Consider the following 22,945-nt stretch of genomic DNA (forward strand, 5'->3'; position numbering starts at 1 on the left):
GGTAGAGCACTTGCCCGCGAAATGCTAAGGTCCCGAGTTCGAGTCTCGGTCGGGCACACAGTTTTAATCTGCCAGGAAGTTTCATATCAGCACACACTCCGCTGCAGAGTGAAAATCTCATTCTGGAAACATCCCCCAGGCTGTGCGTAAGCCATGTCTCAGCAATGTCCTTTCTTTTAGGAGTGCTAGTTCTGCAAGGTTCGCAGGAGAGCTTCTGTAAAGTTTGGAAGGTAGGAGACGAGGTACTGGAAGAAGTAAAGCTGTGAGTACTGGGCGTGAGTCGTGCTTCGGTAGCTCAGATGGTAGAGCACTTGCCCGCGAAAGACAAAGGTCCAGAGTTCGAGTCTCGGTCGGGAACACAGTTTAAATCTGCCAGGAAGTTTCATATCAGCGCACACTCCGCTGCAGAGTGAAAATCTCATTCTGGAAATATCCCCCAGGCTGTGCCTAACCCATGTCTCTGCAATATCCTTTCTTTCAGGAGTGCTAGTTCTGCAAGGTTCGCAGGAGAGCTTCTGTAAAGTTTGGAAGGTAGGAGACGAGGTACTGGCAGAAGTAAAGCTGTGAGTACTGGGCGTGAGTCGTGCTTCGGTAGCTCAGATGGTAGAGCACTTGCCCGCGAAAGACAAAGGTCCAGAGTTCGAGTCTCGGTCGGGAACACAGTTTAAATCTGCCAGGAAGTTTCATATCAGCGCACACTCCGCTGCAGAGTGAAAATCTCATTCTGGAAATATCCCCCAGGCTGTGCCTAACCCATGTCTCCGCAATATCCTTTCTTTCAGGAGTGCTAGTTCTGCAAGGTTCGCAGGAGAGCTTCTGTAAAGTTTGGAAGGTAGGAGACAAGGTACTGGCAGAAGTAAAGCTGTGAGTACCGGGCGTGAGTCGTGCGTTGGTAGCTCAGATGGTAGAGCACTTGCCCGCGAAAGGCAAAGGTCCCGAGTTCGAGTCTCGGACGGGCACACAGTTTTAATCTGCCAGGAAGTTTCATATCAGCGCACACTCCGCTGCAGAGTGAAAGTCTCATTCTGGAAACATCCCCCATGCTGTGCCTAACCCATGTCTCCGCAATATCCTTTCTTTCAGGAGTGCTAGTTCTGCAAGGTTCGCAGGAGAGCTTCTGTAAAGTTTGGAAGGTAGGAGACGAGGTACTGGCAGAAGTAAAGCTGTGAGTACCGGGCGTGAGTCGTGCTTTGGTAGCTCAGATGGTAGAGCACTTGCCCGCGAAAGGCAAAGGTCCCGTGTTCGAGTCTCGGTCTGGCACACAGTTTTAATCTGCCAGGAAGTTTCATATCAGCGCACACTCCGCTGCAGAGTGAAAATCTCATTCTGGAAACATCCCCAAGGCTGTGGCTAAGCCATGTCTCCGCAATATCCTTTCTTTCAGGAGTGCTAGTTCTGCAAGGTTCGCAGGAGAGCTTCTGTAAAGTTTGGAAGGTAGGAGACGAGGTACTGGCAGAAGTAAAGCTGTGAGTACTGGGCGTGAGTCGTGCTTCGGTAGCTCAGATGGTAGAGCACTGGCCCGCGAAAGGAAAAGGTCCCAAGTTCGAGTCTTGGTCGGGCACACAGTTTTAATCGGTCGGGCACACAGTTTTAATCTGCCAGGAAGTTTCATATCAGCGCACACTCCGCTGCAGAGTGAAAATCTCATTTTGGAAACATCCCCCAGGCTGTGGTTAAGCCATGTCTCCGCAATATCCTTTCTTTCAGGAGTGCTAGTTCTGCAAGGTTCGCAGGAGAGCTTCTGTAAAGTTTGGAAGGTAGGAGACGAGGTACTGGCAGAAGTAAAGCTGTGAGTACCGGGCGTGAATCGTGCTTCGGTAGCTCAGATGGTAGAGCACTTGCAGAGTGAAAATCTCATTCTGGAAACATCCCCCAGGCTGTGGCTAAGCCATGTCTCCGCAATATCCTTTCTTTCAGGAGTGCTAGTTCTGCAAGGTTCGCAGGAGAGCTTCTGTAAAGTTTGGAAGGTAGGAAACGAGGTACTGGCAGAAGTAAAGCTGTGAGTACCGGGCGCGAGTCGTGCTTCGGTAGCTCAGATGGTAGAGCACTTGCCCGCGAAAGGCAAAGGTCCAGAGTTCGAGTCTCGGTCGTGCACACAGTTTTAATCTGCCAGGAAGTTTCATACAGTGGAGTAGTCAGCACTTGAAAATAAAGAAATCTTAGTGAGTGACTTACAACAGACATGTGTTGCAACTGCAACAATATCATAAACATGACTCCATTTGAATAGGTAGTTTGTTGTCAAAAGCTTCACTACCTGTAAAGTCAACTGAGATGATAGAAACGGAGTTTTAATATAAATAATTGATAATATAATTATCATCAAACAGCCATAAAATCAAATCATCTGTTATTGCACATCATGTCTATCATAACTAAATTAAGCAAATCGTTGGCTTCATATGTTCATTATACATTCTACCAGGAATTCCGACATATGAAACTCAATGAAACAATTTATTTCAATAAACAGAAACTCTGTATGTTTTATGAGGTGGCTAGCCTATAGTTCCCACAGTGTCAGTTGGGACAGCACATATAATAACAGAATGGACAATTCAGCTCTTACATTCTTACACTCACGGGTGATAAATTGCAGGCTTCTCTCAATAATGGGTCTCCGACAAGAGTACTGTCACACTGCAGCATTTTTCATGCGGGAAATTAGTTACATGAAAGTAACTAACTAAGGGGCGAGTTTGTGTGGGTTCAGGGTGGTTAACAGAGAGGTTATTAGTGTTCTTGTACAAATAGTCTGATATGAATGTCGTTATAACAAGCAAAACTAAAAATGTATAAAAATAATCTCACTTAAAATCACAATCACTCTCATTTTCATTAGCTTCCACAGCTCACTGGTCAGTGTGTCTGACCTGGAACGAGGTGCACTCAAGTATCATGATATCAACTGACGAGTTAGTTGAATCAGAAATAGCTGCTCCAAGATCTAGAAAGCCGACTATGGCTGGAAGAGTAGTGTGCTAACCCCAAACCCATACATACTTCATCTGAATGCTATCATTTGCAGAGAATGACATGCCAGTTGGTCAGTCCTGACTGGTCCATCTGGTCCAAAATGTGGAGCATTGCTTGCCTGCTCTCTCATTTACACTCACATTCACCTACCCAGACATACCATGCCATACAGAATGCAAAAGTCTCAAATTTGTCAGTGCTAAAATGTGTTGTTAACATTGTTACTGATCTACTGCAAAAGCTAAAATAAAAAATAAGGATAATGGGCCAGGGTAATGATTTACAAAAAAAAAGTCAGGACGAGCCAGCCACACAGATAACTCACTAAAACTTTTTTCCCTAGAAGATAAGGGAGCAAGTCAAATATTTCGTAAAAAAAAAAAGTTGAACCACAGTTGCCGTGTTGTCAGCTAGAATAGAGGACAGATCACTTGGTAAACTAAGTCTCCGCCCACCTTCTCTGAACACAAAATACATTCATTTAAAATGGGGCATACTGAAGTACATACACCACGGGTATCAGACATTGGAAGGTCCTCCTGTTGGTGCAGGAAGCCATGCATAATTGGACTGTGGTCAGAAGGAGGTATGTTATGGTTGCATATTTGGTTATTCCAACTGCAATATCTTCCAGCCAATCTTCTCTACACTAACACATAATGCTGCATCTCAACTGTGAGGCTACAGCACATAGGAAGGAAAGCACATTTCGTCACAAGAAGAAGAGTGTGTGCTTTCTTGGCTACCACACTGACTAATTCACTTCCTGAATTCCCTTCTGCCCACGCACCCAGCATAATGATTCCTCCTTTCTGAACATTTGCAGGCAGAGAAGAAAGCTCTCAATGGTTGAAAAATATTTGTCTGCTGGACACACATGATGAGAAAGGGATGGATCACTACTTACTGTAAAGAACACAAATTGAAATCCAAACAACAGTCTTTTTGGTTTGCCTGTCTGCAACTCAGTGTGACAGCTTTGTGGTTAGTACCAATATGTTCTTTTCATAAAATTGTTGGTATTCCGATCTGGACTTCAAAATTGTTTGGGCATCATTGTTGCACATATTTAAGAGCATGCAAGGAGTCAGAAAAGACTAGGAATATCTCTGGACAAATACATCTCATCTGCTGCAGTGCCTTCAAGATTACATGTACTTCTCCATTGAACGTAGTAAATTTTTTTTGATAAATGAGTCTCAAGGAAGTGCTCAGAGAAAACCATTGTGCAGCCAAGAGAGTGCTCCTTGCTTCGACCCATCTGTAACTACAGATATGCAGTTGTGGCATAGATTTAACATTTCATAAAACGTCAAATTAAAAACATATTTGAGTGAATTCTTTCCTTAGCTCACAAAATCTAAAATTATTTCAAGCCTTTTCAGGAGCTAAGCTGGCAGTCACATCCAACACTCAATTAGAGCACTGTCCACACAAAGCACTACTAGATTGTGCTTTGCACAGATCTCAAATAGCCTAGATGCTCGGTTTGTGAAAATTTTTTCCACGAGACAGCGAGCAATTTTTGGTATGGCAGTTATTTTGGAACAGTGAAGCACCAGTATGCCTGAAACACTACAGTGTGCTGCTATTGTGTGGCAAGTGGTACACCTCCCAGTCTCATGATACGAGCTAGGTATCAAGGTATATGGTTGGTCCTGTAGATACAAGAGGCCAGCCTAATTGCATTATGGTGGAGAGCTCCTATGGTCTTGAGGTACATAAGTCTTTCTGATCCATAAATTGTGCATCTATAATACAGTTGGGATCGCATAAGAGCATAATAAAATTGGAGCCATCAGCTATCACGACCTGTGACAAAGGGAGCTCTTTATGTCCACTCCCTTAAGGGACCTTACCTGCACATACAATGTGTGTGGTGTGGAATCCCGTATGAGGCCCAGAAACATCAGCAAATCTGTATTTGCGGATCACGTAAATTAAAAATCTAATGTGAACAATCAAAAAACACACAAACTTATCTGTAAAAAATCTGAAATCAATATGGGCAACAAAAATTTGATGGTAAGGAAGTTGCAGCTGACAAGTTGCTGTTGCATGGTTGGAAGAGAAACCAAAAAACTGGAGTGTCATCCGCAAATAAAGAGCACTCCATTACGATCATTACCACTGACATTATACTAATTGTACCAATGGCAAATAGCATTATGCTTAAATTACATTCTTGATCACCATTCTCCTGTTGTCAGACAGATCTTTGCAAACTCAATACCTAAAACACTGTTGGTACAGAAAAGACTGTACATACATACCCAAGTGTTCATAGAAGTCCCATTTATGGAGCTATTCAAGAAGTAATAAAATATGCCTTTTCTATCTCAAAGAATGGGCATATCAGATGCTGTGTCTGTAAGAAATCCCATTGTACAGTGGTCTCTAGCAGAGACAGGTTGTTAATGGCGCACGATTACCTCCCAATCCTGCACTGAAATCGACTGAGGAACTTCCTTGCCTCTAGGATCGATAGTTGGCAATGAGTCATCATACATTCCAAGGTCTTACCTAAGCACTTAGTTAATGTGACACTTTGGTAACTACTGGGGCGTGTTTGGTTTTTCCTTGGTTTGAGGAGAGGGACCAACATTGCTTCTCTCCACAAGTTTGAAAATAATTCTGTCTGCCAAATTTTACTATATAAAAAAAAAAATCTACAAAGATTTTATTTTATTTCTTTCTGGGTGGCTGTAGCACCTAGAAAATTGTGCCACATCCTGTATAACATACATATTATGTAGCTGATCTGATTTTAAGTACGTTTCCATAAAACTGGTGTGATTCCAATACTTAACTGGTTGGGTGGTTGGTTTAAGAGATGGGGGAAGGGACCAAACTGCTAGGTCATCGGTCCCTTGTTCCGAATAAAACAATGCCACAGGGGTGAAAATAAAACAAGTGAGCCCGACAACACAAAACGCAGAGAAAGGAAAAACCACAAGAACGACAGAAGGGCAACAAACACTTAATTGGACAAAAGGGGACAAGAAAACCACAGAAACGCAAGAAACAGGTAGAAGAGATTAAAACGACAAAACAGATTACCATGGATGGATGACCATGAGAATAAAAAGGAGAAGCCAGCCACTCTGCAACACATTAAAACCTCCACCCTAAAAGCACGAGGGTGGAGGACACAGAGGGACAAAGGACATGCGCTAAAACTTAGTTCAAATAATAAAACCCACCCTCATGAATAAAACATAGAACTAAACCAGATGATGAGGTGTAGTCAGATAAAACTAGCGGCAACGAGTCCGGTAACCGAAGATTTCATCACACGGCAGTCAAAGTGGGCCACTGTCAACCGGGCGCCGCACTGACACTGAGGCAGGTCTTCACTGCGCAGGAGGTAGCTATGGGTCGCCCAAGCGTGGCCAATGTGGAGCCGGCAGAGAACCACAGAGTCCCTGCGAAAGGCCTGCCACACATTCTTAGTCTCCTTAATGGCACGCAGTTTGTTGTGCATACTGAGACTATGCCATTCCAACTCCCAAAGCCGAAAAACCTGGCAATGCGATAGCAAACACAGGTCAGTTTTTGGAATGCCAATCTCCATAAGCGGTTTCTGTGTAGCCTGTTTGGCCAGACTGTCGGCAAGTTCATTGCCTGGGATTCCGACATGTCCTGGGGTCCACACAAACACCACTGAAAGATAGGACCGTTCCAGGGCATAGATGGAGTCCTGGATGGTTGCTACCAAAGAATGACGAGGGAAGCACTGATCGATAGCTTGTAGGCTGCTCAAGGAGTCAGTACACAGAAGAAATGGCTCCCCCTAGGGAGATGTGCTCGAGAGCACGAGATATAGCAACCAACTCTGCAGTGAAAACACTGCAGCCATCGGGCAAGGATGCTCTTCAATATGTCCTCCATGGACATATGCAAAGCCAACATGACCAGCAGCCATCGTGCCATCGGTGTAAACCACTTCATGGCCTCGGTACACGTCAAGAATCGAGAGGAAGTGACAGCGGAGAGCAGCGGGGTGAACTGAGTCCTTTGAGCCATGTGAAACGTCCAGGCAAAGCCGCAGCCTAGGTGTACACCATGGAGGTGCATGTGAATGGACCTCAAGTATAAGTGGTAAAGGCATAGACTCCAGTTCAGTTAGAAGGGATCGGATGCAAACTGCAATTGTAAGCCCTGACCTGGGCCACTGATGCGGGAGATGAACAACCGTGAGTGGGAAAAGGAAACAGTAATCTGGATGCACAGGAGAACTACACATGTGGTCAACATAACTGGTGCACAGTTACGCACACCTGACCTGCAATGGAGTGATTCCAGCATCTGCCAGGACGCTGGTCACTGGACTCGTCCTAAAAGCTCCCTTCGCTAGTCGAATGCCGCAGTGGTGCACTGGGTTGAGTAAACACAACGCCGAGGGTGCCACCGAACTATAAACCAGGCTGTCATAGTCAAGGCGGGATTGAACAAGGGCTCTGTAGAGCTGCAGCAGCATAGAGGGTTTCTCAGACAGCAGAGGGCATGCCAGCGCTTCCACTTAAGCTGACGAAGGTGAAGAAGCCAAGTCAATCAGGTGTCGAAAACCAGTCCTAAAAATTGATGTGTCTCCAGTATAGTCAGGGGATCATCAGTAAGGAAAAGTCCTAGTTCCAGATGAAAGGTACGATGCCGACAGAAGTGCATAACACACAACTTTGCGGCCAAAAACTGGAAGCCATGGGCTAGAGCCCATGACTGCGCCTTGTAGATGGCTCCCTGTAGGCATCACTTAGCAACACCAGTACTGGTGGAGCAGCACGAAATGCAGAAGTCATCTGCATACAGAGAGGATGACGGATGGCCCTACAGCAGCTGCTTGACTGTTAATGGCCACTAAAAATATAGATTCACTCAATACAGAGCCCTGCAGGACCCCATTCTCCTGAATATGGGGAGAACTATGGGATACATCAACTTGGACATGGAAAGTACGAAGCGGGAGGAACTTCTGGATAAAACTCGGGAGTGGGCTTCGAAGACCCCACTTGCATAATGTAGCAAGGATATGATGTCACCAGGTGGTGTCATACACTTTTCGTAAACCAAAAAAGACAGCAACAAGGTGTTGGCATCTGGAAAAGGATGTTCAGATGGAAGACTTGAGGCACACAAGATTATCCAGAAGGCTTTTGACACAAGCGACTCATAGTGAAATTGCGTGTTTATGGAATATCATCTCAGTTATGTGACTGGATTTGTGATTTCCTGTCAGAGAGCTCACAGTTCATCGTAAATGATAGAAAGACATCGAGTAAAACAGAAGTGATTTCTGTCATTTCGCAAGGTATTGTTATAGGCCCCTTGCTGTTCCTTATCTATACAAATGATTTTGGAGACAATCTAAGCAGCCGTCTTTGGTTGTCTGCAGATGACGCTGTCGTTTATCAACTAATAAAGTCATCAGAAGATCAAAACAAACAGCAAAATGATTTAGAAAAGATTTCTGAATGGTGCAAAAAGTGGCAGTTTACCCTAAATAACGAAAAGTGTGAGGTCATCCACATGAGTGCTATAAGGAACTAATTAAACTTCGGTTACACGATAAATCAGTCTAATCTAAAAGCCGTAAATTTAACTAAATACTTAGGTATTACAATTACGAACAACTTAAATTGGAAGGAAAAGAGAGAAAATGTTGTGGGGAAGGCTAACCAAAGACTACGTTTTATTGGCAGGACACTTAGAAAATGTAACAGACCTACAGAGGAGACTGGCTACACTACACTTGTCCGTCCTCTTTTAGAATACTGCTGCACGGTGTCGGATCCTTACCACATAGGACTGATGGAGAACATCTAAAAAGTTCAAAGAAAGGCAGCACATTTCGTATTATTGTGAAATATGGGAGAGAGTGTCACAGAAATGATACAAGATTTGGGCTGGACATCATTAAAAGAAAGATGTTTTTCGTTGCGATGGAATCTTCTCACGAAATTCCAATCACCAACTTTCTCCTCCGAATGTGAAAATATTTTTTTGAGACCGACTTACATAGGGAGGAACAATCACCATGATAAAATAAGGGAAATCAGAGCTCGTATGGAAAGATGTAGGTGTTCATTCTTTCCGCGCACTGTACAAGACTGGAATAGTAGAGAATTGCGAAGGTGGTTCGATGAACCGTCTGACAGGTAATTGAATGTGTTTTGCAGAGTATCCATGTAGATGTAGATGTAGATCAGTGGTAGAGCGACCCAGACTGAAACCGCCCTGGCATGGTGCCAGTAGGCCACATGACTCCAGGACCCAACCCAACTGCCAACACTCCAGACGTTCCAGCCGCTTATGAAGAACGTTGGTGAGACTGATGGGCCGATAGCTATCCACATCAAGCAGGATTTTGCCAGGTTTGAACACTGGTATGATGGTGCTCCACCGCCAGTGTGATGGAAAGACGCCATGACACCAGATCCGGTTAAAGACCACAAGGAGATGTCGCTTGTAGTCAGACGAGAAGTTTAATCACCTGACTGTGGATCCAATCTGGCCCAGGAGCTGAGTTGGAGCAATGTCCAATGGCACTGAAGAGTCCCCACTCTGTAAATGGGGTGTTATAGGGTTCACTGTGGGGTGTAGTGAACGAGAGGACTTTCCCTTCAATCCGTGGTTTCAGAGTGCAAAAGGCTGGGGGATAATTCTACGACACAGAGGCGCAAGCATAGTGCTCAGCAAAGTGCTCAGCAATCGAGTTTGCGTTGTTAGATAACACGCTATTTATTTTGACACCAGGAAAACCTGTTGGGGTCCGGTACCCAAAAACTCGTTTAATCTTTGCCCAGGCTTGGGAAGGTGACGTATGGCACCCAATAGTCAAGACGTATATATCCCAATACTTGCGTTTCCGTCTTTTGATAAGCTGGCGAATGCAGGCACAGAGCTGTTTAAAGGCTATGAGTGCTTCAGGGAAGGATGCCACTTATGCCATTGTAGAGCTCGCTGAAACTTCTTGATTGCCTCAGCAACTTCCGGCGAACACCAAGGGACTGTCTTTCGCCGGGGTCACCCTAAAGAATGAGGGATCATTTTTCCCGCCACAGAAATGATCATTGCAGTTACCTGCTCAACCACCACATCGATGTTACTATGTGGGGGAGATTCCACAGTGACAGCAGAGGTGAAAGCATCCTAGTCTGCCTTGTTTAAGGCCAATCTGGGCAGGCGTCTGTGGGCCTGATGCTGGGGCAGTGACAAGAAGATGGGGAAGTGGTCACTACCACACAAGTCATAATGTGCTCTCCAGTGGATACACGGGAGAAGGCCAAGACTGCAAACCGAGAGATCAGTGGACAAATATGTGCCATGTGCCACACTGAAAAGTGTGGGGGTACCTGTATTTAAGTGGCAGAGGTCAAATTGTGACAGTAAATTTTCAACATCTTTACCTCGGCCAGTAAGCACAGTCCTCCTTACAAGGGGGTTATGAGTGTTCAAATCTCCCAAAAGTAGGAAAGGCTTAGGGAGTTGATCAATCAGTGCAGCCAATGCGTTCAGGGGTAATGCACCATCTGCAGGAAAATATACATTGCCGACAGTTATTTAGCAGGTTTGAAGGAGCACAGGTTCACTGCATACTGAGTTCAGGACATAGACACAAACTCCACCCGACACTCTGTTATAGTCGCTGCGGTTCTTGTAATACCCCCTATGCGGAGGGCAGGAGTCCGCATTGCCAGGAACCAGGTTTCCTGGAGAGCAATGCAGAAAGCAGATGTAAGGCTTAAGAGTTGCCGTAACTCAGCCAGATGGTGGAAAAAAACTGCCACAATTCCACTGGAGGATTATGTTATCATGAGACTGGGACGGCATGAAGCGCGCAAGAAGGTGCTTGCTTTCTCACTTCTCATTAGGAGCTTGTTGGGAAGATTTCTCCGAAGGAGCTTCAGGCACGGAGGAAGACTGTGAAGCTCTTCGTCCAGCAGCTTTTGGCTCCTTGAGCCACTGGCGAGCGTCCGCTGTGGTGTTAGTGGAGACCTTGGGAGAGAGAGCCCCAAGGGACCCCTTCAGCACAAGAGGAGCCGGAGGAGGCTGTTGTTTCTTCGGCAGGGGTTGGCGATGGTGACATAGCTGCAGCATAAGTCGACGTCAACCAAATGGGGTGTAATCTTTCAAATTTACATTTAACCTCTGTGTAAGTCAACCGGTCCAATGTCTTGTACTCCACAATTTTCTGCTCCTTTTGGAGTACTGGGCTGTCTGGCAGGCAGGGGCAGTGGTGCTCTCCACAGTTGATGCAAGTGGGAGGAGGCACACACAGAGTATCTGGGTGCAGTGGCTGTCCGCAGTCTCGACATGTGGCACTGGAAGTGCAGCGAGAAGACATGTGCGCTAACTTCCAGCACTTTAAGCACTGCAGAGGGGGAGGGATGTATGGTTTAACATCGCAGTGGTAAACCATCACCTTGGCAGTTTCAGGCAATGAATCACCCTCAAAGGCCAAGATGAAGGCACCGGTAGCAACCCTGTTGTCTTTGGGCCCCTTTTAAATGAGCCAGATGGAATGAACACCCAGCTATTCTAAATTGGCGTAGAGCTCGTCGTCGAACTGCAAGAGGTGACCATGTTGAGGTTTTTATGGGGAGTGACGGAAACAGGAATAACACCCAGCTTGTCACAGGAGAGTAAAGCTCGGGAGTGGGCTGTGGATGCTGCCTGAATCAAGACTGTACATTTTCGCATCTTGGACAGTGCTGTCACTTCTCCAAACTCATCCTCAATGTGTTCAACGAAAAATTGAGTCTTCGTAGATAGAAAGGAGTCCCCATCAGTTCTGCTACAGACTAAAAACCAAGGCGAATATGGCTCTCTCTCTGTTCCGTAGCCCTACATTCCTCCCATGGTTTAGTGAGGGAGGGAAACGATTTAGGGTCATACCTGTCGGCACTGTATTCGATCTTGCCCTTCTTAGAGACTGCTGGCACCTTACAGTCACCAGCAATAAATGACTTAGTCCACTTCATTGCGGGTCATCCACCCTGATGCCACCCACTCCGATCAGGAGCTCTCCCCAAGGGCGTCACCCAGTCACAGCAAAGGCCAACTGGCATGATGGCTGTTGCCAGAGTCCTGATACCCCAGGAAGACAGGCGTCTACTCCTTGGCTTATGTGGGGAGTTTACAGCTCAGGCATCAGCAGTGTGATCCCTGTGTTGTCAGAGGGCTACCACAAAATGGGTACATGACGGCCGCACCACAACAGACTGGCCACTATGGCGGATATTTGGCACAGAGAAATTCAATATTGTCATGGGGGTGAAAGAGGACAGGAGACAACGGAAGAAGATGACATACCGCGGAAAGTGTCCTTGCCCAAATAATTGAATCGCAGGTGGAGATGCAAAGCCATGACAAGGGATTCAGGAGATTGAATCTAAGGGCACCAAGGATAACTCATGCACCACGTAAGGCATCCTTCCCCACATAGCCTGCACTTCTGTAGAACTTTGAAAGTGGCAGGTCAAACCATGGATTGGGACCTGAACTCATAGGGCAGAGAAGTGTGAGACTCCTTTTAGTCATCTCTTACAACAGGCAGGATTACCTCGGGCCTATTCTAACCCCGCAGGGGGATCTTAACTGGGATGGGATTCGTATAAGCAATCTCCTTAGTGTGTTTCACCCACCTATACAAATGAATAATCATGGATAATGTGCTTCCATTACGAGCTTTCATTACAATTTGTCAATGGCTCTGCATCAGTCTTGGCAATGTACAACAGCGGAGATGTCAAGTCGCACAAAGGCACAACAAAAAGACTGATAGAAAGTTAGCTTTTGGCCAATAAGGCCTTTGTCAAAGATAGGCAACACACACACACACACACACACACACACACACACACACACACACACACACACACACACTCTCTCTCTCTCTCTCTCTCTCTCATGCAAATGCAACTCACATACACTTGACCACAGCTTGTGTGTGTGTGTGTGTGTGTGTGTGTGTGTGTGTGTGAGGGGGGGGAGGGGGGGGTAAACTTCTCTTCACCAAAACAATATTCAATAATTTTAAAAAAAATTGCCAATAAACTACAAAAACATTTCTTAACACTGACACTAAAATCATGCAAAGTAGCAACTTACATCCACGTTTTTATACTGTCCACTGGTTTCTCTGGCATGTGCAGGCTGCTGCACAGGTGTCATCAACCTTGATGCAATGGTACCAAGTTTGGTCATGACAGAGCACACTAGGACTATCCTCAGTGACGAATCCATCTCCCACATCGATAAAGAGCAGTTATAGGACTCATGATTATTTGACCTGATGTCCATTCCAAATTCCTTGTTGCGGTGAAGCTTATTTTAATGTCCTCCATACTTCGTTTGACTGATTTGTTTGTTACCAGTGTGTAAATAGTGGCTGCTTTTCAAATAATCTTGTAGAAGCATGTATTTGTGTTTAAGCTTTCGCACGTAATTCTGAGAGATGTTTTTATAAGCTACACATTACCTACTAACTGCATTCAAGTGTTGCGTGACCACATCACTGACACTCAAAACATTACAGGGGATTTGAGATTTATAGCTATACTTTCAGTCAGAGGTATCCTACCTTAACGCATTCCAGGGGCTGTAGAGAATCAAAAGTTTTAATAATGTAGAAGTCTTTTCAAGCTCACCATTGAGCTGATTTGTAATATTTCAGACCTCTGCTACTCTTCAGGAGACCATACCTGCAGTAGGCCAATTCTTTTGCATCAATACTCATAATGTTGATGGTGCTGTGACAGCAACCAGCCACAAATTTATTTTCAGTTCCTTTATTCAAAAGGTACCGTTACCAGTTTCGAATCATTACAATTCATCTTCAAATGGTTTTCATGACTGCATTACAACATGTGGTGCGTTTTTTTACAAATTAATTGTCGTGAAATGTCAGTTTGGAGTGTTTGTTTTCATAGTTTTCGTCCAACAGATGTGAATGCATTCTTATCATTGCACACACAAATTTTTCACACTGAACACTTTGGATTTGTCACAGAATAGATTTCTAATGTGCACCACATGTTTTAATACATACATATGTTTGTAAGCACTTTGTATGTATCAAAACATGTGGTGCACATTAGGAATCTATTCTGTGACAGATCCAAAGTGTTCAGTGAGAAAAATTTACTTGTGCAACAATAAGAATGCAGTGGGAATGTATTCACACCTGTTGGACGAAAACTATGAAAAAAGACACTCCAAGCTGACATTTCACAAGAATTAATCTGTAAAAAAAAACATACCACATGTTGTAATGAAAGCATGAATATCATCTGAAGATGAATCATAATGATTTGAAACCAGTAACGGTACGTTTTCAATAAAGGAACCGAAAATAAATTTGTGGCTCGTTGCTGTCTCAACACCATCAACATTTGTCTTCAAATAACAGCTACAGTCTCCAACCATGTTATCATATGACAAAATTGCGTCAATACTCATAATATTGTGACAGGAGATCCCATCTCTTCTTGTGTTAAAAAAACTTCTGCTTTTCACTACAACAGAGAATCCCCCTAATTTCTTGCATGTTTTAAGCATCTGCTCGATTTGTTTAGCTGTAGTTGTTTCTGTTAGAGGTCTCTCTCTCTCTCTCTCTCTCTCTCTCTCTCTCTCTCTCTCTCTCTCACACACACACACACACACACACACACACACACACAGTGATTCTGTATATTCTAGGTATGAACATAAAAGTTGTGTAGAGGACAATGATATAAACAAATAGTCCTAAGAAAGTCTGAAAATTGACTTCACACACACACACACACACACACACACACACACACACACACACACACAAAGGTGTTGTTGTCTTCCTAGACTGAAAACAGCAGCACACGACACAGTTTGGAAGACGGACTACTAATGAAACCGACCAAAATAGTTACCTGCAGAAATATAATCTCCTTATCAGATAATATGCTAATAGTCCTCTGTTCCTACTCTATTCCAAACACATGTAGCTAGCGTAAATTTTACAAACTGAAAAATGGCTTGTCTCAATGTCCAGTTCCCTCCCCCACACTGTTCGACCTAAACATGGTAGAAATTGTATTGCAAACATATATATGCTGGTGCCTCTGTCTAATGGCTCAACAGGCCAGTTTCTTAGAAGCATAAGAACTAAAGGTAGAAGATGTGAATTATTGGCTAAATAATTCAGAAGGTGGAAACTAAAACTAAATTTGCTGATGAGAGAAGTTGCAGCATTCTAGCTGAGCAAAAAGTATGCAAACTACCACCGGCAAGCAGTTACTATTCAGACACAGTATAACAGCAATGCAAAGTACCTGGGCATCACTTTGCATAGGGCACTTATCTATCAGAACCATCTTTGGGAAACAGCTGCAAAGACCAAAATTCTGGATAACTATTGAAACAGCAAATAATAACCTCACAGAGAACCATCGAAAACACTCTGAAAACAGCAGTATTGGCTCTGGTTTACTCACAAGCTGAGTACTGTTCAGTACATATTTATGTAGTGTATGGCAATATACACTGAAGTGCAACTAATATACATAAATTGTATGATTTTACAAAACAAATAGAACTAAAACACTAAACCTAAAAATTAACGTCTAACTTCTTAATTCATTCCAGGGCTGCCTCTGTTGCTTCACTAAAATTTTCTACATTTCTCTGGTAAGCTCACCTGCTACACCTTATTACAATGTGTCTGATAGTATATCATTCCTTCCCACAGTCACATTGTGAAGATGAATCCTTCCCCCATCAGTGGAGGCTCTCTGCATAGATGTCGTGGCCTGTACAAGTCATGTTAACCCCTCCCTAATGATAGTACAGTAACTCCATGCCAGGTGGTCATTTACCAGAGTCTTATGAGGATCTGATATTTCTTCTGACCATTGATATTCTGTCAATATGATAAGTAACTGTCTGGTTTTTATTTGGCTCATTCTAAGTGCAGCCACATCAGAATGGACTGGGAGCTGGAGAATTTTGATTAATTTTTCTTATTCCTTCAGAAGGGCATTCTGTCTTCAAAAATCTGGTGGCATAATGCGGCTTACAGCTGGTAACACATGAAGAGGAATATATGTAATGCAGCTTGTTCTTGTCCTCATAGCTGTATTTACCTAAACATCGATTTTTCTCACATATGAACCATTAAGCCACAATGGAGCAGCAGTAGAGTATATGAGTCCTAAGCAAGAGCACGATAATCTTGTAGTTTTTGCATCCCCTGAGGTCCAGCTCAGCTTCTGTATGATGCTACCGCACACTTTCAGCTTTGCTGTTGTGTTACCTATGTGATTCTTGTCAGACAAGAGTCTATCAGGAATTACTTTTGAATACTTTCGGGAGTCTTGGTGGCGGACGACTTTATCATTTAAGGTGACATTTAGCTTTGCATTGACCATTCCATTGTTAACATGAAAGCAGTTAACTTCAGTCTTCATTCAGGTGTTGTACTTTGAACTATAGAGAGCAGCTCTTCACCAGTTTCGAGTCTTCTCTGTTGAGTGGCCAAAGCCAGACTTTCCACATAGATGAACTTCCTTGACTCTGTTTCACGATATAAGTTGAGCATATCTGGTGCCAAAAGCTGAGCCCCAAAGAAGATCATTATTAAGTTTCTTCTGTCTGCTTAATCGATTACTGAGGACCACTTGCTAGTATCTCTCAGATAAAATGTTTAAGAGCCTAATTATGTTTTGGCAGTGTTATAAAATTCGCGAATTTGTACAGAGGTCCTTGTTACCATCCCGTATCATTTGAAATTGCAAGAGCAGCAAAACCCACTGAAATTTTAAGTCCTCATTGGAACACAGCTTATATGTGTGTGTGGTTAAGCTAAGTACATGGTCTGTTCAACTTCTGTTCAGTCTGAATCCTTCTTGCTTGATGGGAGTAACCTCATATATCTTTTGAGTGAGTCTGTTAAGGACGAGTCTGTCAAAGCATGCAGCAATTGCTCAGCAGGGTGACTGGACGATACCAACAGCTTTATTCATTGGTTTACCATGCTTCAGAATAGGTTTGATTTTTATTCTTTTGAAAGCTCGTGGAAGGTTACTTAAATAGAATAATATTGATGAAAAGCTCTCAAGCTACTTAAGAGTCTTGTTTACTCAACTGATGAGGAACTCTGGGTGTATCCCATCAAATCCTGGAGTCATGGCTTTTTTCCATTATTTTGAGTACTGCACTGTTCTTATCTAAGGTGAAGTCTCTGGAATACTCCGATCTGTTGGGTGCCTTCTGCTTGTAATTGCTAAGCTCTTTCTTAACCATTCTTGTATGTTGCTTATATAAGGGGGAGGAGGGGTGGGGATGGGGGGGTCAATGGAAGCGTCCAATCCCACCCGTCAGCTTTGACCCATGACATAAGGCTGTTGGGGCGTTGTGACGTCACGACGGTGCGGAATTTAGTTTGTGAGTGTGGCGTGTTTGTAGGTGTCATTTTGATGTGATCGGTGGTGTGTTTGTGTGTTAGGTGATGTTTTTGGTTTAGTTTGTGTGCATGGCATGTTTATAGGAAGCGTATTGTTGGGGTCGGTGGTTCTCTCTGGTGGTGTGTTTATGGGTAGCGTGTTATGTAGCGTATGGGGTTCATTTGCGTGGTAGCATTGCACTTGTGTGGTATCGGTAATGACTGTGCTTTCAGCCGAATATTTTTCAGCGAGTTAACGATTTTGGTTTTGTTATGTCAACATTATTGTAGTTTTTTTCTGTTCGTCATGCGTGAATTTTGGTAAATTGCTTTATTTATGTCTTTGGTAGATATGGATACAACTGACAAGGTCAACAGTTTTTAGTTGTCGGCGATGATGGGGGACAGTGCATTGTCTCTAATAAAATTTCTTCAACTATTCGGATTTTTGGATGAAGTCGTGAAGTATTCAGTGTCGTGAAGAAAAGAGGATTACTAAAGTTCTGGCGTCTCGGACCAGAGGTGGCTATATCTGGAGATGTCGTAAGGATAACAGGTCAAGGGAGGTGTTCGATTCCAATTTTGATTTTCTAGGTTTTTTTATGGTAGTATTAAGTGTGGTGGTAGTGAAAGTTTTGAGATTTATAGTGTGGTGTCGGTAGTTGCTGTTGACCTATAAAGGTCAAGGGAAATGTTTGATTCCGATTTTGTTGGTTTGTTGCGCTTTTTGAGGTACTGATGATTGTGGATGTGGTTGTAGTTTTGGGTTTTATGACTTGGTATCGGTAGTTTCTGTTGACCTATGTAGGTCAAGGGAAGTGTTCGATTCCAGTGGATATTGTTTTTAGTTGATTTTGGGAAGGTGGTCGTCATTTTATACTATCGTTTTTGTCATTTGGTTTAGTGGCATGTGTTTATTTTTAGTTTGTCCCCACCCAAAAACCCCCAATTTCCCCCATTTGTCCCGTTAGTTTCATTTTATTTTTGGAGGAATATGCGTTTGATGGTTTTTCGATTTATTTTTGTGTTTGTTGTCATGTTTACGTAATGATGTCATAGTCGCGATATGGGAGTTGTTGTGAATGGTCATTTCCACCATATTGATGATGTCTTTGGTCAAAGCAGACAGGTGGAATCGGACGTTTCCGTTAACTCCTTGTGCTTAACAACATCACTCCATCTTACATAAGATCTATCATTCAGTCCTGGACAAAAATTGGGAAGCAGCACAATAAAAGGCAGCAAGGCTCTGTAATTGGGATGAAATCTTGTCAACCACACTGGATAACTGCTATGAGCCAAAATTTCCTTACTTCATGCCTATGGTCACCTTTTTTTTTTTTTTTTTTTTTTTTTTTTTTTTTTTTTTTTTTTTTTTTTTTTTTTGTGTCATCAGGCTACAGGTTTCGGTCTATGATGACAATCTTCAGATCTGTTACATAAAAACATGTCCTAATATACTGGAGCCTGTTTATCAGTCTATTTTACAGCTGTTAATCTATTTTGTCAAACACTACACTCCTCTTACTGCAAAGAAGATGGCAATCAGTTTCTTCTTTATAAATCACTGTATCTCAAAACCTCATCTTCAGGCCCTCAGAAGTTTTGTGCACCCTGTTTGGATATCTGTAGTAATAAAGGCCTATCTCATCTAATGTAATGAAGGAGGCATGCAAACTTGTTGAAAAATATACATAGTCTGCAAACTACTGAATAGTTCATTGAATAAAAGTCATTGATTGAATGCAAAATAACTTTATTAACCCAGTATTACATGTTTTAGTGTTTACCATAATCAGATATCCTGGGACTGTAAGCAACCAGTAGACATCGTAGTTACATGTACCAGAGGACATAACAGCTATGTTGTAAATGTAAGAGACGTGAACAGACTCTGGCCATGCCTATTACCTTAACTTACCTTACAGTCCTACCAGGATATCTGATGATGGCAAACATCGAAACATGTAATACTAAATTAATAAAGTCATTTTACGTTCAGTCAATGACACTTGCCTCAGCGACCTAATCAGCAATTTGCAGACTACATACAAATTTATGACTGCTTCTCCTGTGTATTAGAAATGCTGAAAAACTCCACAAGAAATATAAACCTCAGGCCTCCAAATCAGTGGCAGAATAATGTTTTTAATTCTACGTCTACATCTATATTCTGCAAATCACCGTGAGGTCAATGGCAGAGGGTATGTCCAATTGTACCAGTTATTAGGTTTTCTTCCCATTCCATTCACATATTGAGTGCGGGAAGGATGGGTGATTGAATGCTTCTGTGTGTGCAGAGATTGTTCTACTCTTATCCTCATGATCCCTATGTGAGCAACACAACCCTAGAGTCATCATTTAAAGCCGGTTCTTGAAACTTTGTTAATACACTTTCTTGGGGTAGTTTGTGGCTATTTTCAAGAGTCTTCCAATTCAGTTCGTTCAGTATCTCTGTGACACTCTCCCACAGATTAAACAAACTTGTGACCACTCGTTGTACCCTGCTCTGTATACGTTCAAAATCCCCCGTTAGTCCTATATTGTATGGGTCCCACACATTTTAGCAATATTCTAGAACTAATCACGGGTGATTATCCGTACAAACCGTTACACCCAGGTATTTGTATGAGTTCCCCGATTCCCTCGCTCTCTCTTACCATTCCACTCCGTGTGTAAAACTGCTCAGTGTTCATGAATTAATATAACTAGCTGTAATCAGCATTCCATATACTCAAACCGCGAAATCAAAAATTTAAACACAATAGTTGTATCTACATACTATTTCCGGTAAACTGCACCGAAACTTGTTCGTGTTCGGCTCAGACATTATTGCTAATTTACCACAATTCGCTAAGTGTATATATTTACCTATACGGGTTTGAGTCGACAACTTCTGCTGACATCTGTCCAATTTTTTGTCTTACTGTGTCTCCAGAATTTCTCTGTTTCTCCTTCTGGAGTTCCTCTTCTAATTCTTTTATGCGAATTTTCAGTTTCTCCACACTACACGAGTCCATTTCTGAGCAATTCAAAATGTATCTTACAACAGCTGTCAATTTGTTTATCCACACGTGCCACCTGTCACCTTGTGCTTCTACCGTATTATTCTCTCTGGCTGAAACGATCGAATCATAAAGATCTCTGACGCTATAAACATTGGAATATGTTCGTTTGTGATCTTTGAGTTAAAACTGAAGAGTAGAATGAAATTTTATTGTAGTTGTCAGTGCTAATTGTTTTTAAGTTTACAAGATTTCGTTTTGTACCACGTGGAAGTAATGTCAGCTTTGTTGCGAAGAGAATTCAGACGCTTGCCATGTCTTTATGAGAGTGGAAAGTGTGAAATGAAACGCCATTTAAATAGTAATACGGCAAGTGTATGTAAGATACACCGACAGGTATATCCGCGGACCTATCCTGTTCTTGTTGTTTTGCCCGATGGTGCCACTATAAACATCAGATATCATGAACCAAGGAAAATCATAAAGGTATCATTCTTGTGATTCACTAATTGCGAATGAGTCAACGGTGGAAGTGACGTTCACTTTTTAGCAATAGTTATTTGTTTTGTATATCTTTATTTATCCACTCAATCATTCAATGTACAGAAGTGTATAACATTCTTTGGGGCAGGTCAAAAATTATAGACAATGATGTTGGTCATACACAAACAGCAGAAGTTCATTAATGGTCAACAGGGTATGTCTAATAAAACAGTTTAGTTTCGAAAGACTGTCAAAATACATGTGATAGATCGCCTTCAATAAAAGTTCTCTATACTGTGGAAGCAATGTATTACAATAATATCTGAAATTGAGTCCGCCTTGATGAAAACACCTTGTTATTCGTTTATTTATTTATTCTCACAAACTAGTTTTAAGCGACAAATATCACCATCATCAGTGTTTTTTTAATTATAATATGTTACAGCATGTTTTTGAGAATTATTGCCGCTTTTTGCGACATATTTTCTATGCGCTTTTTTTGTTGCCGTTTTTAACTCTGCGAACATCATGTCGTCTGCAAGTTCGTTGGATGATATGTAGCTGAATATTTCTGATCAGAAACAAAGTGCGAAGTTTTGATTTTCTGTGTACAGAATCAGCTACATACCATCCAACGAACTTGCGGATGACATTATGTTCGCTGAGTAAGAACCGGCAACAAAAAAAATCGCGTAGAAAATAGTCGCAAACAGCGACAATAATTCTCAAAACATGCTGCAACATACAATAAATAAGATTAAAAAACCTACTGATGATGGTGATATTTGTCGCCGAAACTAGTTTGGGAGACTAAAGAAATAAACGAATAACAAGGTGTTTTGTATCAAGGCGGACTCAATTTATGATGTTGTTGTTTTTCTGTGCAAACATTAACCAAATGGAAGAGTGTCAAGATAAAAAAGCAATGTATTGTTAAGAGTGCTCCTAAAGTTTTTGTTTTAAATGTTTTCTCCGTCATTTGCGAAATGGTTGTACAGTTTGAATCCCAAATATTGAACACAATTTTTTCTTACCTTCAGCTTGCTTGAACTCTCTAGATTTCCCTAAGGTATATGCCCCTGTATACTGAAAAAGGTACTTTTCTACTCCTGCTTTCACTGGGTTTTGTTACAGCAGCAAGTCATGTAGTCTCTTCCTTCTGTACTGTAGACTGAGAGACTCAATAAAACTTGTAGTCTTCTTAGACAATGTTGGCAGAGACCATCAGTTTTGCATTTTGATGAATGCAGCACATACAGACTGAATGCATTCCAGCAGAGCCTACAACAAGACACAACTATGCCTTGAGTCATTAAATTATGAAAAACTGATCTGCACCAACTTTGTTACAGCATGTGACAAATGTAATAACCCCCCCCCCCCCCCCAGTGGGTTCAGGGGTTAGAATAGGCCCGCGGTATTCCTGCCTGTCGTAAGAGGCGTCTAAAAGGAGTCTCAAACGTTTCGGCCTTATGTGATGGTCCCCTGTTGGGTTTGACCTCCATATCTCAAAATTTTTCTGAAGAGCGAGCCAATTGGGGAAGGGCGCCTTACTTGGTGCATTGTGTCCATCTTACGTGGAGAACTTTCACCAGATTCTTCGTCGTTGCATTGCAGTCCTGCCCGCTCTCCATCTCTTGGGCATGGATCCGTTCCTGCGTGCACTTTCCGCCCTGCGATGAGCAGTGCCAGTTTCTGCACAGGTGAAAACCATGGACGACATGTCACCTAAAATCCAGCATGGTAGCCAGTCCATTGTGGCGGGACTGCCATGTACCCTGTTGGTTGTAGCCCCCTGACAACACAGGGATCGCTCTACTGATGCCTGTGCCGTTAACTCTCCACGTATGCCAAGGAGTAGATGCCCATCTCCCTGGGGCATCGGGACTCCCGGCAATAGCCATCCTGCCAGGTGGTCTTTGCTGTGGCTGGGTGGTGCCCGTGGGGAGGGCCCTTGGTCGGAGTAGGTGGCATCAGGGCGGATGACCCGCAATGAAGTGTGGTACATCATCTCTCGCTGGCGGCTAGCCGTCAGCAGTCTCTAAGCGTTCCAAAGCTCACT

General features: G+C 42.9%; 1 protein-coding gene across 1 annotated transcript in view; it reads right to left on the reverse strand.

Moving 5' to 3' along the window:
- The window catches only part of LOC124793832 (ubiquitin-like modifier-activating enzyme 5), a 122,486-nt gene extending 101,977 nt beyond the window's left edge, over positions 1–20,509 (reverse strand). Inside the window, exon 1 of the mRNA XM_047258051.1 lies at positions 20,267–20,509. Within this exon, the coding sequence (XP_047114007.1) occupies positions 20,267–20,415 (149 nt within the window). The 5' untranslated portion in view covers positions 20,416–20,509. The remainder of the gene's footprint in view (positions 1–20,266) is intronic.
- Positions 20,510–22,945: the final 2,436 nt, after the last annotated feature.

Source organism: Schistocerca piceifrons, chromosome 1 (assembly GCF_021461385.2).
Source record: "Schistocerca piceifrons isolate TAMUIC-IGC-003096 chromosome 1, iqSchPice1.1, whole genome shotgun sequence".
NCBI lineage: Eukaryota > Metazoa > Arthropoda > Insecta > Orthoptera > Acrididae > Schistocerca > Schistocerca piceifrons.